This window comes from Manihot esculenta, chromosome 1 (assembly GCF_001659605.2).
Source record: "Manihot esculenta cultivar AM560-2 chromosome 1, M.esculenta_v8, whole genome shotgun sequence".
NCBI classification, from domain to species: Eukaryota; Viridiplantae; Streptophyta; class Magnoliopsida; order Malpighiales; family Euphorbiaceae; genus Manihot; species Manihot esculenta.
In genome coordinates, this window is record NC_035161.2 from 29,707,651 (window position 1) to 29,731,036 (window position 23,386).

General features: G+C 29.9%; 2 protein-coding genes across 2 annotated transcripts; both read left to right on the forward strand.

Annotated features, from left to right (window-relative positions):
* The first annotated feature begins 12,692 nt into the window (after nt 1-12,692).
* Nucleotides 12,693-19,536, forward strand: LOC110617935 (serine carboxypeptidase-like 25). Its single transcript, XM_021760936.2, has 8 exons — nt 12,693-13,176; nt 16,384-16,587; nt 17,709-17,884; nt 17,968-18,249; nt 18,457-18,587; nt 18,679-18,774; nt 18,873-18,978; nt 19,115-19,536. Exons 1-8 carry the CDS (start codon nt 12,897-12,899, stop codon nt 19,256-19,258), a joined length of 1,419 nt encoding a protein of 472 aa, XP_021616628.1. The 5' UTR covers nt 12,693-12,896; the 3' UTR covers nt 19,259-19,536.
* A 150-nt stretch (nt 19,537-19,686) lies between these two features.
* On the forward strand, nt 19,687-23,171 carry LOC110630240 (exocyst complex component EXO70E2). The gene is made up of 2 exons (XM_021777641.2): nt 19,687-20,625; nt 20,868-23,171. Exon 2 carries the CDS (start codon nt 21,076-21,078, stop codon nt 23,026-23,028), a length of 1,953 nt encoding a protein of 650 aa, XP_021633333.1. The 5' UTR covers nt 19,687-20,625; nt 20,868-21,075; the 3' UTR covers nt 23,029-23,171.
* Nucleotides 23,172-23,386: the final 215 nt, after the last annotated feature.

Genomic DNA, 23,386 nt, shown 5'->3' on the forward strand with positions numbered 1-23,386 from the left:
AAGAAATAAAATAATGCAACTCAAATGATAAAATAATTAATTAATTAAAAAATTTAACTGCAAGTAATTGGAGTTGAGATATTTACATATAATTATTTATTAAAAAAGTGATTTATTTAATTGTCCTTATAATATTTAAACAAGTGAATACCACCAATTCTTCTTTAAAATCAAATTAATTTGTATAGTGCTTAAATTAATTTTTAATTAATTAATAATTTCATCAAGTATGTAAATTTAATTGATTAATTATTTTAAGAAAAGAAGAATCTAAATTTGATCAATAATTGCAAGTGAATTGTTTAAACTAAATTAATTAATTTTTTACTATAAATAATTATGTTAATTACTACTTGTATTAACCAAATTAAATAATTATATTTCTATTTGAATTAATTAGTAATATATTATCAATCTAAAAAATTCAATAAATCTCTTGAATTTCAAAAAGAAAAAATAATGAAAGTGATGTTTCTCAAAAATAAAAAAAATTGAAAACAGAAATTAAAATGAATAAAAATTAAGAACGAATTTCATAATATAAATAAATCTTGATTAATTTTAACTAAAAAGGCATAACAAAATTGCAGAATAATAATAAATTAATTTAAAAAAAAAAAAAAGAGGAAAAAGGTGACCGGCTAGAGAGGACCGAAAGAGAGATTGGAGAGAAAATAAGAGGTGTAGAGATGATTGTGGAGAGATGAAATGAAAAGAAATGCCTCTCTATCTCTAAAGCAACCTCTATACAGGTTTTTTACAAATAAAAATATAATTATTTAAATTTAAAAAATAAAAATAAAATAAATCTATTATTTTTACTATAATTGTTTTCTTAATCCTGATATGATTATATTTATAGATATCTAAAACAGTTTTAATTTTGTACTGTTAACAAAATAAAAATTTTACAATCTGTCAATCGAATTTTGATTACAGTTTTGAATAAAGCTATACCTTTCAAATAGAAATAGTTTAAAATAGTATTTTTTTTTATTTTTTTTTACACTTTCAGTTCAAAATCATAGAATTTAATATGAAAAAAGTAGTAAATTTTACAACTCATCAAATTCTCCCCCACTTGCATAGTGCTCGTCTTCAAGCACAAAAATTCAAATCCCTCCGAAAAAACACAGCCCTATCAAAATTATTGTGCAATAAGATAATAGCAGAAATAGTTTAATTTTACCAAAATTCATTTCAAAATGTTTTATCTTTAAAATATATTTTTCAAGACATAAAATTAGTCCTCAATCTATCTTTATGCACACAAAATATTAAAATATCATTAATATTAAATTACTCGTTTAAAAGAATAGACTTTTAAAAATTCTTTAGAAAAATAAACTAATGGTTGATTAATAAAAATAATAAATATGTAATGATGAATTTATTTATAATATTATATATAAAGATCAAATTTAAATTATAATATAACTTATTAAAATATATATACATTATAATTAAATAATATAATCACGTGTTATTAAAATAAATCATATTAAATCATGTAAAATTTTATTCTTGAAAAATTAAGTCGAATGAAATTTTAAAATTTAAAGCATATTATGTGTTTATATATTATTTAAAGTAAAATTTGAATGGGAAAAAATGAAAGATGATTTTTTAAATAAAGTAATGATCATATAAATTATTTAACATGTAAATTAAAAGTAAATTTAGAAAATTAATGAAATTAAATTATTTATTTTAAAATGTATAATTAAACAAAATTTAAGAGTAACTTGTACATTGTCGTTAGGTCAGAATGAAATACTCATTTTATTTTATAATTTTTTTATTATTTTAATATTATTATCTACTTTTCTTTTTTAAACTATAATAATATATAAATTAATTATTATAATTTTATTTAATTTTATCTTATTTCCAAAAACAACTCTCATAATATCTCTTAACCCTTATTTGAAATTAAAAATTTTACAAGAATTAAATTTAATTTTCTCCTTTTAAATTTTTTATTTAGAATAAAATAATTTAAATACTTTTTAATTTAAAAAATTTTCATTTTAAAAGAAAAAATTGAATTCTTATATAATTTTATAAGAATTTATTTAAATTTTTACTTTGAAAATTAATTATATTAAATGAAGAGTTAGTGTTTAATAAAACGTAATATATTTAAAATAAATATAATTAAAAAATATATATTTTTTAATATATATAAATAAATAAATAAAAATTATGAATATATATATGGAAGCAAAGGTGACCCAATTATCTCCTTAACAAGAAGCAAAGGAGTCCGAGTGACAAGTTTTGACAAATGAACAATAATGAAGTGAATTATTTGTGGTGGGGTTAATATGCATACATATTATTAATTCAAAGTTTACACGTGTGTGATTGTTATATGAAGAATCCATCACCAGATGTCAACTTAATTAATTCTATTTCTTGTCTTTCTTCATCTTCATTAATTGTCTTCTCCATTCTTTCTTATGGACATTATTTGATACCAAACACTCACCCTTTTGGATATTATTAGGCATACATTTGGATGTTTTCTGCATAACGATAATAATAATTAATTCTTCAAATTAAAAAAAAAAATTAATTTGTGAGGTTTTTCTAGGTGGTGGAGAGAACTCCAAGAACCTGCCTAATGCTATTGGCCATATTCATGATCAACTGCCTACAAGTTCAGCCTAGCCTATCCTATCTTAATTTTGTAGTCATCAGCAACAATTTCTAGATTTAGATCTCAAATGCAATTTCCTCCACCCGCCCCAGTGAGCCGACCTCTGCTTCTTACAATACCATTTATATGATATCTGTTCATGACCCACCTTTTATTTTCCTCCCTTTCTATCATTCTCCATTAAAAAAAAAAGTGTTAGTTCAATTAATCAATATCTTATTTAGATTTTTTGCTATTTTAATCCCTGAAAGTAAGCCACTTTCACCTTAAAAAAACTGAAAATAAATTATGTGCTTTAACCTTTGCTGCCTGAAAGGATTACTATTCAAACCACCATCATCACCCCGAAAAATAACTACATCCATCCTAGACAATTTTCTTTAAAAATTATTGAGATAAACCCAATCAACACTAAAAAAATCATTTAAAGTAAATCTCCATGTTGTTATTCCAAAAATGCTCTTCTTTGAGAAGTGATGAAAAGAGCCTAGCGTCTCGATCTATTATAGGTTTACAGTATTACAAACACTAATATAAAGAGTTTTGCTCTAAAATATAATTGTCGAAAATATACGATATAATGCAAAATAATTAACCTTAAATTTTATAGAAAATTTGAATCGAACTTAATTTTTACTTATAATATTTATTGGATGTCCATAATATCTTTTTCGAAAATAAAATTTTGAGACGGGTGATTTTTAAAAATGCGACAAGAGACATAAGTGTATCACAAAATTTGAAATTTAAATTATATCATTTAGAGTCAATTTTACATTTTAATTATTTTTTAAAAATTTTTTATAAATTTCTGCATTAAAGTTTTTATTATTATAAAATATTTTTTTATTATTTGAGACGCTTTTAATTTTTAAAGAATTCTATAAAAAATTTTAATTTTTAATCTTTTATTTTTAAAATTTTTTGATATAGTCTAAATAATTCTATCTCACGATATTGCTTCTAACATAAAAATTAATAGTTTCATTGTATGCAACAACCATATCAACAAAGATTTTTTATTTTTTTAATTTAAATATGTAAAAACAAAAAGAAAAGATATAACATATAAATAGCACATAAAACATCCACCGGACCACCGGTCGATTAGAGAGAGCTGCCATTAGCAAAAACAAAAAGGAAATACTATCAGCCAATCGAAAAACATAAAATTCAGCTTTTCTAGAAAGACTCTCTATAGAAACAGAGAGAGAAAGCTCTCTCTAAATTCTATGGAAAGATTTTAACATAATATTAAATGGTTAATCTTACAAGTGATATCAAAATAAAGCTATTAGAAACTTAATTATAGATGCCTATTTTTGGAAGGTTTTCAACTCTATTTACTTCTACTTATTTTACTGCAGAGAAAGTAAGTTAACTAGAATCACTCGATTAAGTAGAGTTTCTGAATAATTTTTTTTTTTTACTTCCCACTTTGCCCTTACTATTATGATACATTTTCTATTTTTCCTTACTCATTGATTTATTCACTAATATCCATTTTTTTTCCTTCAAGCATTCTTCTCTGCTGGTATTTGTTTATCATTATTTATTTTGGACTATTAAACTTCAACTTGGCTTTCTATGTTTTGTAATTTTATTTCAGTTAGATTTTTTTTTTATTTTAGTTTATTTTTAATTTATAAGTGTTTTTAGGCCGTGTAAAATTTTAATTATAATAATATTTTATTAAATACATCATAAAAAATTATATATTGATTATTATGTAATTACTGGATATTAGAGAATATATTATATTGAATTAATGAATCTTTGGTATTGAAATAAGAGTATTTATGTGATTTTTATTATCATTTTTCATCTATACAATTTTACTTTTCTGAAATTTAATATACCAATTAAATAGATTTCATATTTCTTAAGAAATAACTTTTTAGTAATTATATTTTTTAAAAAATAAATAATTTTAAATTAAATAAATATATATATTTTTATTAATTATTATATCAATAGAAAATTATATATTAATTTTTATGTGATTCAAGTGTTAAATATTATAAAAATATTCTATATTGAATTAACTAGCGATGATATGGAAGGGAGAGTATTTATGTTATTTGAATTATTAATATTTATTAAAATAGTTTTATTTTTATTAAATTTTTTAAGAAGTATACTTTTAAAAAATAAATTATTTAAAAAATAGACTATTTTAAATTAAAGAAGCTATAGTAAATTTTCTTGCAGGGAAGTCTAGGACGAGGCGTCATTGAATTCTAAGATTGGCGTGGGGAGCCATGGGGTGAGAAGGTGATAATGGCTATGATGGTGACAATGACTGTTTTGGACTTGTAATGGCATTGGATGGGGCTCACAGTGCCTAAAATCTCCCCCTCATTATTTGTAATTTCCATTGCTCTGTTGACTGCTGAGCACTGTGGATGAAGACCCATCATACTCACCACAACTGTAGCTTCTCAACAACAACCTGCACAAGCTAGAATTAAAAAGTAGCCAATGAGACTTAGCCTATTTTTCATAATTTTAATATTTAAGCACTCAAAATATTAATAAATAAAAAAATTTTTAATTAAAAAATTTAAATACTTTTAAATAAAATAATATTTTATTTTCAAAAATATAGTTTACTAAACCAAAAATATAATGAAATAGAGTCCTTTGAAATTTTATATAAATTGAGATGGAACAAAAATATTATAAAAAAATTTAAAAAATTATAAAAGAAATTTTGAATTTATATTGATTATGGATTGAGAACGAAAATTAAACTCTATAAGATTTAATCTTCTATTGTAGTGATTTAATGGTAAAGCGATCCGCTATTAACCCATTGGTTTTAGATTCAAATGCTACTAGAGAGATTTTAATTCATTCCAAATAAGTTTTTACATGATAGAAGTAGCAGGCATGCAAGGGTAGAAGTAATTATTATAGAAATGACTTAGCATAGAGAGAGATGCAACTTGGAAGGCCTTGGAATTTGGCCACTTTTGGCTCAGAGTGCCACTAGCACTAGTTGTTTTTGAAGAGAGAAGTCACTCTCAATTAGTCAACCGTATCTCCTCAGCCTGCACAACTCATATATGTGTGCTTCAATTCAATGTAGCAATTGCCAAATCACCAAAGCCTTATGATATCTCTTATAATTATGTAATGCAATCTGCCATTTGAAAAAATAAATGATCCAACTTAACAAAATAAAAACAAATATAATAAATTTTAATTTATTGTTTAATTAGATATTTTAATTGAAATAAATATGTAACTTAAAAATCATTAAATTTATATTTATACTACAGATCCCAATAAAAAATATAAAAAATATTGCCTCTGCTTCCTCAGCTTACCGTGGGGCTGTATATTGAGGATCTGCAACAAGCTAACAAGTAGGAGGACAGGATTCAGAGGACACAGATCTACAGTTACTTTGATGTAACGGCCTCTGCAAAGCACACACGTGCCACCCTTATCCCCACCAAAACACAGTCCTATCAATGTTACCCATTTTCTCTCCTGCTTTGTGCCAATTGCCAAATATTTGTTTTTTTTTTTTTTTTCTCCTTTACTTTAACCACCAATTACATTACGTTAAACATCTACAGCTCGCAACATAATATTTCCAAATAATTGACGAGGATGAAATTATAGATTTACATAAAAGATTGAAACTCACTCCCACCAAAAAGCAGGGGTGGAATATTAATTTCCCCGTCAAGAAATTAGGAAATCGTATGATAGTATATAATATTTTTGTTTACAAGTATTAAATAATTTAAATTAAAATATAAAATTATTTAAATTAATTGGAGACAAACCGTTAAAAAACAAATATAATAGAAACAACGATAATGCTTTAGAAATATATATATCTCAATCTGAGGAAACTTGATAACTATCGTTTTTAGAGAATTTTTTCTCCAAATTATTTGATACTTTGAAATTTCAATAATCGATATATATATATATATATATTACTAGTTTTTATGATATTTAATATTAATATGTTAAAATGCATAAATGTAAACTTTTCTAAAATTAAGAATATTAATTAATTTTATTAGTTTGAATGAATAAATTTTAAAGGATAAGGATTATGGAACAAAGATATTGAAAAAGTAAATTGTAATTAATTTAATTAAACATATTAAAAAGTAATATAAAATTTATTACTTTTAATTATATTAATTATATTTTTTTAATAATAAATAATTCTATTTTTTTATACCTAATTTTCTTCTATTAATTAATATATGAGTTTGGTTTTTCTTTTTTCCTACAACATAGTATTGCATTTCATGATAACAAATTCAGTAACTCTTATAATTGATATAAGTGTCAATCATATAGTAATAAGTTCCAAAGATAGTTTTGCGACCATATCTATTCAACAATTAATCCATTTAGAAATATACTGGAAGAAAATATAATAAAACTAAGAAGACATATTTAAAATAGCAAACAAATAGCACGAATATTCTATAGTAAATTTGAGTGTCGATCACTAAGAGTATTACATATAACAGTTGAATCAAATACATACAATGGAAGATAAACCTAGATGCTAAAGTAATCGCTGCCAACACCGCTGGTATCTCTCCTACTAAAATAGATGAACACCAAACTTTCTTAGCAATTCCATGCATTACCGTATCATGGCCATTCAAAACAACTATTGCAATAGCAATAGATAAAAATTGATCTTTCCAGGTCACATCATAATAAAGCATGACATTATCTGTAGGAGAAGGGTCCCTGTTAGTAACAAAATATGACCTGAATGGTAGACGGTGAGAATCAACAAAATGTCACTAAGCTGTAATTGTTTGAAATAAATTGAGATACGCTGCGACATAACAACAAGATGAGATTGTGTCATCTCAAAAATACATTTATTTCTTTCCTTCTATATATATCAAAGAGTGAGTGCGACCAAAGTAAATATTAGAAAGCCATCAAAATATGCCTTGAACTTATCCCAGAATGTTTTCCACCCTAACATGAAATTTAAAAACCCTAAAGAATTAGGTGTGTAGCCATAGAGACTAATAAGTTAAAATACTTGAGTATGTAAATACAAAAAAAACAAACTCTAAAAACTCAGGTTGTAACCAATAAATAGGATAAAAAGAGTCACACAACACACATCGACACTTCAAATTAACAAAAATTAATAGAATACTATGCAAAAATCGTCAAAAAAAGAATTTAAAATTTAAATAAATATTAAGAGATCAGATAACTTGATAAGTAAGTTATAGTCAAAACAAACCTGTATTAATTATTATGTGTAAAATACCATACAAGAGAATTTGAAATATTAGAAGGGGCAACAATAATAGATAGAATTGACACTGCTTGATGAGAAGAAAATAAAAATCTGACCCGTTGATGATTCCAGTGCAAACATTACGAGTTTAGTACTTAGTATGATACTATAATCAATTTTTTGTTATCGGAAGATATTTATTCAATTAAAGCTTAAGGAACCGACAAAGGCAATTTGCTCAAGTTCCAACGGTCATTGTCCAGTGGATTATGATTAATTGGATTATGTTTCTATGATAAGATGGGCAGATGGGTAGGCACACGTGCATTAATTGACATGTGCCGACCTCCATAAGACATGTGGCTGCCTTAATCTTCAAATAATTAATATGGAATATTTTTATTTATGTAATTAACAAAATAATTAAATGATATCAATTATAAATAATAGAATATTTCTAATTTGAATAAATTATCATTTATTTTTAATTAATTATTTAAATTTTAAATAATCAATAGTTGTTAACATTATTGGATGTCAAATCATGTATAATTAATGACAACAAAATCTGTGGTTATTACCTGCTTTAATTGTTAATTTCATTTTATATTTTAAAATTTTAACGTTAATCAGTCAACTTCAACTTCACAAACGTGCCATCTTTTCACCGGGTAATTGTCCGAATCCACCTTGCTTTCTTCAAATTATGACATTTATCTAAGGGCTCACCTAATTGCAAAATCATCATTGATTCAAAATTTTAAAAAATGGTAAAATTCATAACTTTCAAACTAAAATATATTTTTTTACGGAAAGAAGATTCTTTCAAACATTTATGATGACATACGGTTTTTCTATATTTAAGAGTAAAATTGAGTTCTAAAAAAAACGTTGATTCAAAATTCATCATATCTCACTCAAGCGAATCGGTTTCAAATTGTGGATTCTAGTCCGGTAATGCGAAGTTGGCCGGATAAGTCACACGTACAGACCTACCCGAAGAAAGTATAGTTCAGTGACGTGATAAAAGATAGGAGAGTAGACCAAGTCACCTCACAACTCTGTTCGCATGCGTGCCGAGGAGAATTAAATAATCGCCTGGCATGGAGAGGGATCCTGACACATTCATACGTATGAATTTGAGTAACAGAAACAGATGACACTGTAGCAGAGAAGCAGTTAGATGTTACTAGTGGATAAAAAGAAAAAGATAAAAAGGGAGAATGCTTTCTTCTTTCTCCAAGAACAACTCTTATAAATCCTATTTTCTGAATTTTAGAATATTAATTTAAAAAATTATATAGGCGAATGCTTATTTAAGTCTTGATCAAATTAAATGAACCACTTAAATTTTTAAGATTATAATTAATAAATAATGAAACGAAATGTTTTACAATTTTAAAATAAAAAAAAAATCATGTAATCACGTGATGGCGAAAGATCTTAACAGAGCAACTATTATGTTATGTTGGTCAGTTGCAAATGGAGGAATAGAAAGGCTCTCTCTCTTTCTGTGGTGCTTGACCAGCCTGAACACTTGGCCGAATCAAAGGTGGAGCTCCACCCAGAGATCCGAAAGCTCTCGAGGATAACGATGAGCCTGTGCATGTTTTTGTTGATGCCCTAAAAGAAAATATTGTCTTGGAATTGCTGGTTCAGAATTTGCAGACAAAAACTATTACTAAATCTTAATAAAAAATGCAAAAGAGTATCATGCATAGACGACTAATTCAGAAGAAAATTTAAAGAAAAACCTTATGGAGACGTACCAAAATTCAGAAAGAATTAAGAGTGTTTACCTTCGATGCCTAAGAATTGGAAATTGGTATAAACTTTTAATTATTTGATTTTTAGGGATTAGACTTGGGATCAAATATAAATAATTTTGATACGAGTCCAATCTTACACTAATTCTGATTTTAATTTTGATTTTGTTTCAATTTAGATTTTGACTTTTTTACACTAAATTTATAATGTTTTCTTGATAATTTTAAATTATTAAAAATAATTTTAGATTTTTCACCACTATAAAAAAAAATTTAATATGTGGATAATGCAAAAAAAAAATCGTAAAAAATTCGTTGATAAATAAATTATCAATTCATGACTTTCAAGTTCGTTAATAATACTTATGAATTTACAAACAGAATTTAAATTCGTTAGTAAATTAAGAGAAAAGCAATTTAATAAAATATATTAGTAAATTATTAATAGGTTTTAATAAAATTTAAAATTATATTATATTTTTTATTAAATTTTTAATTTATGTTTAATATTTATTAAACATATATAGGAAATGAAAATAAAAAAAAAGCAAATGTGAGAAAATAATAAATAGAAAGAAAAAATAAAAAAAATGGTAGAAAAATAACATTATAAAAAAAAAGAGAGAATGAAAGTAGAGTAGAAAGGTGACTAGAGAAATATAAAAAAAGGAAATGATTAGAGAAAAAATAAATGAAGAAAAAAATAAAAAAAATAATAATATGAATGAAAATTATAGAGGGAATGGAAGAAAATGAGAGAAAAGGAAAGAAAATGATGGAAAAAGCGAATAGAAAATTGTGAAGAAAAATGAAAAAAATAATAGAAGAAGGATGAAAACTTGAGAAAAAAAAGGACAAAGGATAAGAGACGAAAAGAAAAAATAGAAAAAAATGAGTAGAAAAAATTATGAGATAAAAATAAGTGACATAAAAGAACATTATTAAAAAAACAAGAGAAAGGAAAAGAATAAAAAAAATATGATAAAATAAATGAATGATTAAAGGGGAGAATGTGATATTATATTTATAAATTTAATTTATTAACTAATTTAGTAATATATTCGCTATTTATTATTAATTTCTTTAAAAAAATATAAATTTTTTCTTTAAAAAATTATCAATAAATTTAAAATTCGTTAATACCTTTGTTGATAATAAAAAAATATAAATTTTTGAAAAAGGAACATGAGAATTATACGTAAGATTTTTTATTAAATTTATTAATAAATTTACTAATAGATGGTATATGTTTAAAAATTAAATATTTTTTTATTTATTAATTTAATTATAAAATTTAATAATAAATATTTAAATTCGTCGATAATTTTTTGTGTATATTATTATTGAATTTAAAATTCATCAATAATTTAAATATTTTTTAAATTTATTAATATTGAAATTTATTAATCAACTTTAAATTCGTTAATAAATTTCATCATTAATTATTTTATATATTTATAAATTATCAATAAATTTTAAAATATATTAATAATAATTACTAATAAATTATAAATAAATTTTAAATATATTAATAAATTTTTACACAAAATATTTTACATTAAAATTACTAATAAAATTTTAAATTTATTAACAAATCTATTAAAATTATTAACGATATTTAACATTTTTATATATATATATATATATATATATATATATATATATATATATATATATATATATATATAACATAACACTAAACGCTTTTTTTCTAAATTTATGTTAGATAGAGACATTAACAGGGGGAATTCAATGAGTAAAGTTCCCTGAACCTTAGATTAGAAAAGCAATTAAAGTACATCATCCTACTAGAATTGATTGCTATAAATTGATATAAACTGAATTATTATTTTATGTGAGATCATGGACAGCTTTAGCCCATAATTAACTTTAATAATTATTATATATTTATAATCATAAACTTATTATATATATTTAAATTAATTATATGCACTCACCGAATAAATCTGAGAGATCTCAAATTCTATTTTTTCAATTCTCAAAAAACAATTAATTATATATAAATTTAAAAATTATACATATAATTTAATAAAATATATATATATTAATTTTTATATTTTTAAAATTTTCGCTTTATATAGCATTGTAATTTTAAAAATTAGCATAGTAGTCCTAATTGCAAAAGATAAAGTTAAGTCATCATTGCTATATTATTTATTCATACACAAAAACTAAAAAGTAGATTTTATGAAGAAAATAAATTGTAATTTACCCTATAATTCATGAGAGGAATTAAAGTGTCCAAGTCTTTTGGGTGTTTGTCCTGGTGGAAAGGCTTTGGTGATATTATCATTACAGCAGAGCAGTTGTCTCAAAATGCCTTTTTCTGCAAAAAGACAATGTAATAAATAGCCCCAAATTTAGGCTCCCAAAAGAATACCCTAAGCATTAAAAATTACAAAAACTTTATCACATACAACAACTCATCTTCAATCTTGTCCAAAACAAAAAGAGTTTGAACAAAATAATACTCCATAATCAATTAGAGAAGGAAAATTTCTAAATAAATTAAATTTGCATAATTTTATTTAAATGTTTTTTTAATATTTATATGGTTATTAACCAAATTAATATATAAATGAGATGGATAAACAAAATTTTATCTGAAATTCTCTTAGGGTAGAGTTGAAAATCCCAAAAAGTGGTCAAAAGTCTTAAATACAAATTCAAGAGGAATTAATGAAGATTGAAGGGACTGTTTCATGACAAGCCAAAGCCATGTGATCCTATTGCCCAGTTAGTGAGACAGAATTAAGACCCTTCTTTAAATAAAAATAAAATTATATAAAGGTTAAATAGTTAAAATTAATAAAAAAATTAATTAATAAATTTTTTATAATATTAAAGATGTTTAATATATATTTTAAAATTGAAAAATGGTGAGTGAATAAAAAAAAAGATATTGGAGCTCGCATCAAAAGCATATATAGGGGTAATGTAGTCTTTTCAAATTGGGTCTAGTCTCCACCTATAAGAAATTGAAGGAGAGGGAGCCCAAATTGTTGCTGTGATATTGGGTGATGGATGATGACATTCAAAAGATCATGACCACTTCTGCTCTCCCCTATTTATTTCAACTTGAATAGCACACTGCATATTTTCTTCTCATCAAACACACACATAACTAGGAATTGTGGCTACCCTTTTCTTTCTCCATTCTCCTTCTGTTAATTATTAGTGGCAGGTGGCAGGAGTCATGGCTGAGAGATGGATCATAGTTAATCCCATGGTCGTCGTCTTTGTGTGGTTGCTTGCTGTGTTTTCTAGTGCTATTTGTCACCAAGTAAAAGCAGCAGCAGCAGAGGAAGAAGAAGCTGATAGGATAAGCTCACTTCCCGGCCAACCTAAAGTCTCCTTTCAGCAGTTCTCTGGTTATGTTACTGTTGAAGAAGTTGCTGGTAGAGCTCTCTTTTACTGGCTCACTGAGGCTGCTCTTGATCCCTTGTCTAAACCCTTGGTTATTTGGCTCAATGGAGGTAAGCCCTTCCTTCTCTGTCTCTCAATATTGTGTTTATGCATGCTGATAATTCTTCTTCTTCTTCTTCTTATTCTTGAAGATTGCTTAGTTGTTGTTACTGTTGTATTGCTTATAAGTTTGGATGACATAACATGCAATTGAAGATACAAGTTTATTAATGCAATGGTTTTTTTATCTTTGTTTTTCTCATTTATGTCCATAACCAGACAGTAACTTCTTTGCTTGCCGACATGATGTCTATATAGAAGAAGTTGATGTTTATGTATCTCTAGGCACCTCTCTCTTTTCTTCTTCTTTTTTTTTTTTAAAAAATTATTATTAGGGGACCCAACCCAAAACACTTCAGGTCCAAGGACAAGACTGCTATGTCTATATGTATGCAGTGAAAGAAATTTTTATATTTATTTTTTATCCTTTTCACTCTTCTTTCCCAGCCACATATTTTCCAGAATGAAGTGGCTTTGTAGTTTCTAGTTTCTACCTCCAACCAAGCAGAAAAAAAAATGGACGGAGGTGGTCACCACTCGACTGGCCTACCAATGGCTTAGTGGTAGTGGCTGGCCACTGATAGAGAGAAATAAATGTAGAAAAATCTCTTCTTCTCGCAATAATACAAGTTTGAATACATACACAAGCCTGATCTGTCTCCCTCCCTCTCTCTCTCTCTTTCTCTCTCTATCTGTGGATAGGGTAATCAGAAAGGTAAATGCTTGAAAGCAACTTAAAAGCAGGCCTCATTATTAGGTCAGAGCAATTACAGATAATTAGCTATCCTTGTCAGCTTGTGTAGGTGCAGCCATCAATGGCAGCTAAACCAGCAAATTTCTGTCTTTATTTGCTAATTATATGATTATTACAAACTTAGAAATTAAGCTACCCTACCCATTTCTTGATTCAGAGAAAGGATAAGTGTAACGACCCCAAAATGGACCGTCACCGGCGCTAGGATTCAGGTCGGCTTAAGGCCGCCAGAACCCGTAGCAAGCCTGCTATACTCTCTGTGTACCTGTAAATCTCATACATGATCATACATTTTATGTGAAAATAAAACTCTTTTCTGAACCAAGGCTTAACCTGTGCATGCACTATCTCTGTACTCTGTACTCATGTACTCTGTACTCTGTATCCCTGACTAGAGCTTGCTCTAGATGGGTTAACTCATACCTGTTAAGCCTGGTTTTCACATACAGGAAAACATAAATACATATACAGATCATGTACAAAACATTCATCACTAGGTCTAGCAACCACTATTACATCTCTTTAATATTACATGTCCACTCTAAGCTATTACAGATCTCTTTACTTTTCCTGTACTCTGCTGGACTGTCCCTGTACACTGTACACTGAACCTGCAAAACTGGGGTAAGGGAGTGGGATGAGCTCTATAGCCCAGTGAGTAGAACAGTAAAACAATTCATTAACAGATGCTCTCATGGAATGCGTCATAACACAAACATTTCACATCAAGAGTAAACCTGTCACCACATAGTCCCAGTAACTCTGTGCCAGGGCGTAGTCAAAGGCTCCTGGACTTCCTGTCATATATGTATATGTGTATATAACACCATTGTACTTACCATTGCCAGGGCGTAGTCAAAGGCTCCTGGACTTTACTATATACCTGCCAGGGCGTAGTCAAAGGCTCCTGGTCTTTGCTATACTTGCCAGGGCGTAGTCAAAGGCTCCTGGACTTCCTGTCTGTGACTATTGGATCATTCAGCATTTACTCACACCATCAAATAACAATGCAATGCAACATATTCGTGGATACTAATGCAATCACCCTATGATATCATCATGATGCCTGAGAGATGCTAAAAACATGTCATTTGGTCAATTCAAAAGCATTAAGTGTAGTTCCACTCACCTCTGGCTATCTGAACTGACTGACTCTGCAGGCTCTGAAAACTCTGGAGCAGTACTCACTGCTGCTCTCTCTGGTTCCTCTGCTCTGTGCCTACACAGATAGACTCAAATGAGGGACCAAACATACTCGGACATACCGCTAAACATCTCCCCTTAAAACCCCTTAAAACACCTTAGATCAAACATAGAAAACATGCAAAGGAAGGCTGGACAGGGCACTTTCGGGGGCACCTTCGGCGGCCGAATGTCCCTTCCAGAGACGAAAGTCAGGCATGTTCGGCGGCCTAACTTGGACTTTCGGGGGCCGAACCTGAGTTCATCCAGAACTCAGTTTTGTGCACAAGGACGCCTGCCAATCCCTCCATCACCTGCTCAGACCTCAACACATGCATTTAACCCTTCTAAAACATGCATAAACACTTCAATAAGCATAAAGGAGCTTCAAATAAATTAAACTCCAACAAACAACACACAACAACCATACACAAAGCATAGGATCCATACACCCTAATATGGACAACTTATGCATACTCAAGCACAACTCCCCTTTCCCATCATCAAACTCATTTAAAACATGATAAAAACAAAGGATTCACTCTTACCCTTTGAAGAACAAAGGCTGGCGTGACCCCAAACTTGAAGAAATGAAGATTCAAGCTTCACAAGTTCTCAAACTCCACAACTTCTCAAAACTAGTTAAAACTCACCATAAACTTATTTTTCTTTGAAAGATTTGATTAGAAACTCAAGAAAATCACCAAGGGGAAACATGTGCTTGTTCCTGACCCAAAGGAGAGCTTAAGCACCTCCATAGTCGGTCATATCCACTTAAAAAAAGTGAACCACCGCTTCACGTTCGGTGGCCAAAGCTACATGTAACACCTCATCACGTTCGGGGGCCGAACATTGAGTTTAGGGGGCCGAACATGAGCTACTTTAGGCGGCCGAACTTACACTTTAGGGGGCCGAAAGTGGCACAACTTTCCTTAGCCTTGTTTCTTCAAAACTTATTCCTTTGCTAAAACAAAAGCTTAAAACATCTAAAAACATTTTAGAAAACCTCCACTCACCCTTCAGGGATGCTCTGACATCCTCGCTTCCACCGAACGATAGGAATTCTGATGTCTGAACATGCCGGGTATTACAATAAGTCACATATCTGTCCTTGAATTTTTTTTTCCTTTTTCCCTTTTTTAATTAGTAATATATAAGCAACATTTTCTTTCTTTCTTTTTTTTTTTTTATCACTCTCAAATGGATCTTTTGGTATTTTTCATAGCAAAACACATCTTTAATTTTATGGATCCTATCTCAGTTTAATGATCTTATATCTCAGGTCCTGGTTGCTCATCTATAGCTTATGGGGCATCAGAAGAAATAGGCCCATTTAGAATAAACAAGACTGCCTCAGGTTTATATCTTAACAAGTTCTCCTGGAATACAGTGGCCAACCTCTTGTTCCTGGAAACTCCTGCTGGTGTTGGCTTCTCTTACAGCAACCGCTCCTCGGATTTGCAAGACACCGGTGATATTCGCACAGGTATGATCCACGTCTAATGCAAACTTGTTTTCTGTCATGTGTTTGCTATGATTGTTCTTCCTAAAATAACGTGGGCTTATAGGAAATAGGTCATTATTTGCATGGCCATAGCACCACCACTATCTTATAATGATGATTCCATGGTCCTAGTCTTCATCATTGGAAGCAAAGTTGCAATTGACCAACTTCAAATAATTAGCACAACTTCAACTAATCAGCCAGTTAATTCGGTATTGAGATTAATAGTAAAAAATTTTATAACTATTAGACTACCACTAACAACCATATTAATAATCGTTGCTATTGATTTATAAAAAAATATATCAACAAATAAAAATTATGAACTTAGACAAGTGGGGTTTAATTTCAAATAGCATTTTAGTTTAAAATTAATAAATTTAAAATTAAATAGTTTTAATTAAATAAATATATATATAAATTAACTCATAAACTTATAAAAAATAAATTTTTAAATTTTAAAAAATTTAAATATCTATACAGTCTAAAAATATAATTAAACTATGCAAAATTAAACTTTAAAAAATTTAGGTTTAACTCATGAAAATTTATGTAGTGTTTGAATCTAATTCTATTACGATGTTAATCTCAATTTACTCATAAACTTGAAAATGAGCCGAATTCATAAGTTTTAACAAGTCGATTATTATAAAGTTTAAATTTGGCTCATTTACTAAACGAGATTAAAAACTAAGTTTGAGTTTGGCTTGTTTAGAAATTAAGTCAAACCCAATTAAACTTTTATCGAGTGAAATCTCCAATAATTAACGAGTTGATTCATTTACATCTCTAATTACTATTAAAAAAATAATTATTAGCAATATAAATGTCACTGTTAAAATTATGTTTATCATTTTTATTTATTATAATTATTTTTATGTTTCAATAATGGTAAGTATTGATATTGTTCTCATGTGTTAATTCTGTCCAATCAATTCACCAAACATCATGCCCCAATATAATCACATGTTCATGAACAAAATAGATTTGTAGTCCATATTGAGTACATGGGTCCATTGCTAAAATTTTTTTTTTTTGTGTGTATTTATGCTCCAAATTAACATTTGTATTCTAAATATTTTGGCTAATGATGAATGATTCAGCAAAGGACTCTTTGGAATTCCTGGTTCGATGGATGAATCGATTCCCACGTTATAAACTTCGTCAAGTGTATATTACTGGAGAGAGTTATGCAGGGCATTACGTTCCTCAGCTGGCCAGAGAAATCATGATGTACAATAAAAAGTCTAAGCATCCAATAAATCTCAAAGGGATTATGGTAAATTGACATTTCATATTGCCATTTTCCTTTTCCATGGCCCATTTTTGCATTGCATTGCTGAAATCAAATGGGTTATTTAGGTGGGGAATGCAGTAACAGACAACTACTACGACAACCTTGGAACAGTGACTTACTGGTGGAGTCATGCAATGATCTCCGACAAGACATATAAGCAACTCATTAACACATGCGATTTTCGCAGGCAAAAAGAATCAGATGAATGTGAATCATTATACAGTTATGCTATGGATCAAGAATTTGGCAACATTGATCAGTATAACATCTATGCACCCCCTTGTAACAACTCTGATGGCAGCACTTCTACTCTTCAAAGTATTCGATTGCCTCACCGTCCTCATAAGGTACGTCTGATTCAATCCAGTAATCCTGTTTTCGGCTTTGACTCTCCTACTCCAGTCTTTGCTTTTCTTTCTGTTGCTTGGAAAGTAGCTGCTTCAGCTTCAGCCACTTGGATTTTCTCATCAAATGAATGACCACGAGCAACATTTTTTTTTTTTTGGCCAAATCATAGCATACTTTTGTTTTTCCAACTTGCTTGCTGTTTTCAGATTTTCAGGCAGTTATCTGGGTATGATCCTTGTACTGAAAAATATGCTGAGATTTATTACAATAGGCCTGATGTTCAGGCAGCACTCCATGCCAATATAACAAAAATTCCTTACAAGTGGACTGCCTGCAGGTTAAGTATATATCTGAGTACAATAGGTTTGTGCATCTATCATAGAACAAAAAATTGATTTGCAACTAAATATAAGTTTTTGTTGATGCAGTGAATTTCTGAATCGAAACTGGAATGATACAGAAGCTTCCATTCTCCCAATTTACAGAGAAATGATTGCTGAAGGCCTGAGGGTTTGGGTATTCAGGTTGAAATTTTTACTTTTACTGTAACTTAATTATTAATAATATTTCATGTGTACTAATCTTTTTTTTTTCTTTTTTTCTGATATTAAATCATCTGAAGTGGTGATGTAGACTCAGTCGTGCCAGTTACTGCCACAAGATACTCCCTTGCACAGCTTAAATTAGCTACAAAAATTCCATGGTATCCATGGTACGTTAAGAAGCAGGTCAGTGATTCAAACCCTTTTCTTTGCTTATTTTAATCAAACATGCTATAGATGTTTTGCATTAAACAAGAAATGTTAGAGAAATATTTTTATGGGATATGTAAGAAATAGTAAATGGGAATTGGTTTTTGTGAAGGTGGGAGGGTGGACAGAAGTATATGAAGGGCTAACATTTGCAACAGTGAGAGGAGCTGGTCATGAAGTGCCTCTTTTCAAGCCCAGAGCTGCCCTTCAGCTATTCAAATCATTCTTGAAAGGAGATCCTCTTCCCAAGTCTTGAAAGAGAGAAGAGAAGAATTGAATTAATAATCTCCAAATTTATTAACTTTTTCTGTTAATTGTTATTAATATTGTTGCTGTAGACAAAAGGGATGTCTCATTCTTAACCATTAAAAAGAATTGGTACCAAGAAAGAGGGAAAGAGAAAAGGCTTAATTGTGTATGAAAGAAAGCAAAATTCTACAAGGTTTTGCTTGTAATTATGCACAAGTCTAAATATTAATTTCAATGATTTGGTGGGGAATAATTAAAAGCCAAATCATAAGCTCTTCATGCCTACAAACAAAGACTGGTCATAATATCTATCTTTAATTTGGAAAAAAGCTGTCATGAAAATCTTATTCTAAAGGTTTGATCATGTGAATCTTTTGCAGTTCAATGATTCAAAAAGCCAACTCATGGGTTCAGATCATACACAATTTCTTATTAAATTCTCTAATCATTAAGAGAGCCACCATTTTATTAGTTTTTTTTGCTAGCCATCTAGAAACAATATGAGAGAGAGAAAGAGTGGAATTAATTTGGTAGTTGTTCTTGAAGCATTGAACAAGACCATAACAATTTAAAAAAAAAAAAATAGAAAGTATTATGGACGAGTTGGAATAGAAATTGAGATGGTCAATTTGACCTCCTTTGGAGTTCAATACACAAATGGTTTCATATTGCTCATCTTCAATAATTTTCTTCAAGTCCAGTTGCCATAATGAGAACAAAACAAATCAGTTTAGGGAGAAAAGTCTGATTTTTCTTTTAGCTATCATAATTTTGAAGTTGATGAGTTGCTTCATGCAGCAGCTCCGCAAAACCATTCTAAGTCCTTTCATAATAATAGAGATATCAAACAACAGGAAAAAAAATATATATATATATTTTTTATTTTTTCCCTTCAATTTTTTCTCATTTTCTTTGCATAATTAACTAATTAAGTATACAAGGGGTTAGGGATTAATAAAGTAAAGCACATTGCTTAAATTATTACGCAGAGAGAGAAAAGAAATCCGAGTACGGTAAGCGACACGTACTGGTCTGATATTCAAGCGCGGAGACTATTGATAGTCAATGGTCCTAACACAACGATGTAGAAAAAGACAAAGACCCAAGCAACCTTTGCGCCCTAAAGATAAGGAGCTCGACCAAAGAAGATAGATCAAGAAACCTCAGCTATTGGAATTGTAGAGTTTGACCTGCCTTTTAAAATATCTGTAACTTCCTTGAATCTCCGAGGAGGATTTGTCATTTGGGCTCTTCTTTGTACTAGCCGTACGGTTCGTTACTTTTCAATCTGAAACCCTGCACTTTCTTTCTTCTTCTGCTGCTGCTGCTGCTGCTTTGCGACTCCCCCTTCCAGATCTTGCTGATCTTTCTGAGGTGTGCTTCAAGTTTCTCTCTTTTTTTTTTTTTTTCTGATTTTATCTGTCTTTACCTTCCTTTTGTCTTTGTTCATAGCTCTTTACTTTCCTTTTGTGATATGTGCACGTTTTCTTTGTTGATGCTGCGATCTTTAGCTTTTTGCTTCCAAAATGATGTAGTGGGTTTCAAGTTTGTTTAGTGGTTCTTTTGATACTAACGATTCATTATTGCTAATTATTCTTTTTCCTTTATTTGATCAGTTTATGATTTGCCTTCTTCACCGGTTGTCAGTTGGAATCGGATGCTCATCAAGGGTTAGCTTTGAAATTCCACTCCAGTGAGTAGCATTTAATGCTCTGATTTTTTGGGAATTGAAGCGAATAAGCAAGTGTATATTTGGATTCCATTTGATTGTTGAACCCCAAAAGAGGAACCAGCTGAGGGTTGGTCTTTCTGTATTCTTAAGCCATGGGGGATTGTGGCTCTGTGTTTCCAGAATTGGAAAGAGAAGAAGACTTGATTGCTGCAGCAAAACACATAGCAAGGGCATTGGGATCAAAAAGGAACCTTACGGATGATGCCAAGAAAATTTTAGCAGACCTTAGCACCCAATTGTCTAGCATAACCACAGTCCAAGAAGACAAGGTTGAGGCAGCAAGTGAGATTGAAGAACGGCTAAATTTTATTCAGGAGAAAATTATGAGTTGGGAGACAGATCAGTCTATGATATGGGATTCCGGTCTTGACGAAGCTACTCAGTATCTAAATGCCGCTGAAGAAGCCGGAAAGTTGGTTGAAAGGTTGGAGACTTTGTCTTTGAATAAAGATGATGGGGAGAAGGAGCTGCTGAGGAGGGCTCATGATATTCTTCAAATAGCAATGGCAAGGCTTGAGGAAGAGTTCAAGTATATGCTTGTTCAGAACAGGCAACCTTTTATGCCAGAACATGTGTCTTTCCGTTCAAGCGAAGAGGATGCTACAGATCTAGGCTCTGTAATCTCTCTTGGGGATGACTCTTTTGAGGAATCAATTAATAGAGATAGCATTAGCAGAGCTTCAGAGGAATTCATCATTGATTTGGTTAATCAAGAAGTAATGTCTGACCTCAAAAATATTGCAAATTTAATGTTCCTCTCTGGTTATGATCATGAATGTTCCCAGGCATACATTAGTGTTCGAAGAGACGCCTTGGATGAATGTCTCTTTATACTTGAAATAGAGAAACTGAGCATTGAAGATGTGCTGAAATTGGAGTGGGGAAGCTTGAATTCTAAGATCAAGAGATGGGTCAGGGCTATGAAGATCTTCGTGCGGGTCTATCTTGCTAGCGAGAAATGGCTCACTGAACAAATCTTCGGAGAACTTGGAACAGTTAATCTGGTTTGTTTTGCTGAGGCTTCAAAAGCTTCAATGTTGCAGCTATTAAATTTCGGTGAAGCCGTATCTATCGGTCCCCATAAACCAGAGAAATTGTTTCCTATTCTTGACATGTACGAGGTTCTCGCAGATCTTCTTCCAGACATAGATTCTTTATACTCTGATGAGGCTGGTATTTGTGTTAGAACCGACTGTCGCGAGGTCCTAAGGAGATTGGGAGACTCTGTGAAGGCAGCATTTCTTGAGTTTGAGAATGCCATTGCAGCAAGCGTGTCTCCGAATCCTTTTGCAGGAGCTGGAATTCATCATCTCACTCGTTATGTCATGAATTATATCAGAACACTTATTGACTACCGTGAGACCCTCAATTTTCTCCTCACTGGTTGTGATGGAGAAGATCCCATAGCCTTGTCCCCTGACACGAGTCCACCTATAGAAGAAGAGAACTCAACTGAAAGAATTTATAATGCTTCCCCAGTGGCTTTTCACTTCAGATCAGTTGCTTCGATTTTAGAACACAACCTCAATGACAAGGCCAAGTTATACAGAGATCCTTCATTGCAGCATATCTTCTTGATGAACAACATACATTACATGGCACAAAAGGTTAAGCATTCGGAACTGAGGAACATTCTCGGTGATGATTGGATACGAAAACACAACTGGAAATTCCAGCAGCACGCCATAAACTACCAGAGAGCTACTTGGAGCTCGATCTTGTCTTTGTTGAAGGATGAGGGAAATTCCAGTTGCGATTCTGTCTCAAAAACTTCTCTCAAGGAGAGATTTCGGAGCTTTTATCTTGCTTTTGAGGAGGTTTACAGGAGTCAAACAGCATGGATCATCCCTGATCCTGAGCTTCGTGAAGATTTGCAAATTTCAATATCTGTGAAAGTGATTCAAGCCTATAGAACATTTGTTGGAAGACAGAACAATCACATTAGTGACAAGCACATCAAGTACAGCGCTGATGACTTACAAAACTATCTGTTGGATCTCTTTCAGGGATCTCAAAAATCACTGCACAATCCCCACAGGAGATGATACAAGAATAGAATAGATCAATTTTTAGAATTTCATGAGTTAAAGCTTTTGGCTTTATGTCCTCTGCTAATGTAATCTTATTTTTCTCTACCTCTGCTCTTGTAAGTTCTATTTGATTAATAAACTGATGTTTCTATGCCAAACCTCCACTAGTAACTGTGTCTGCTGATACCATAAATTGGGTTAAATTTATGCAAATGACATGAGAAGAACAAATGGAAGATGAGATTTTTCCGCTGTAAATATATGAGATTTTATATGAATTTTATTATAATTTTACAGGAGTTTATATATTCAGTGTCGGTAAGCTTTTTCAATGAAAGATATCAAGAAAAGGGGTCCTGAAGCTGCTGCAAAA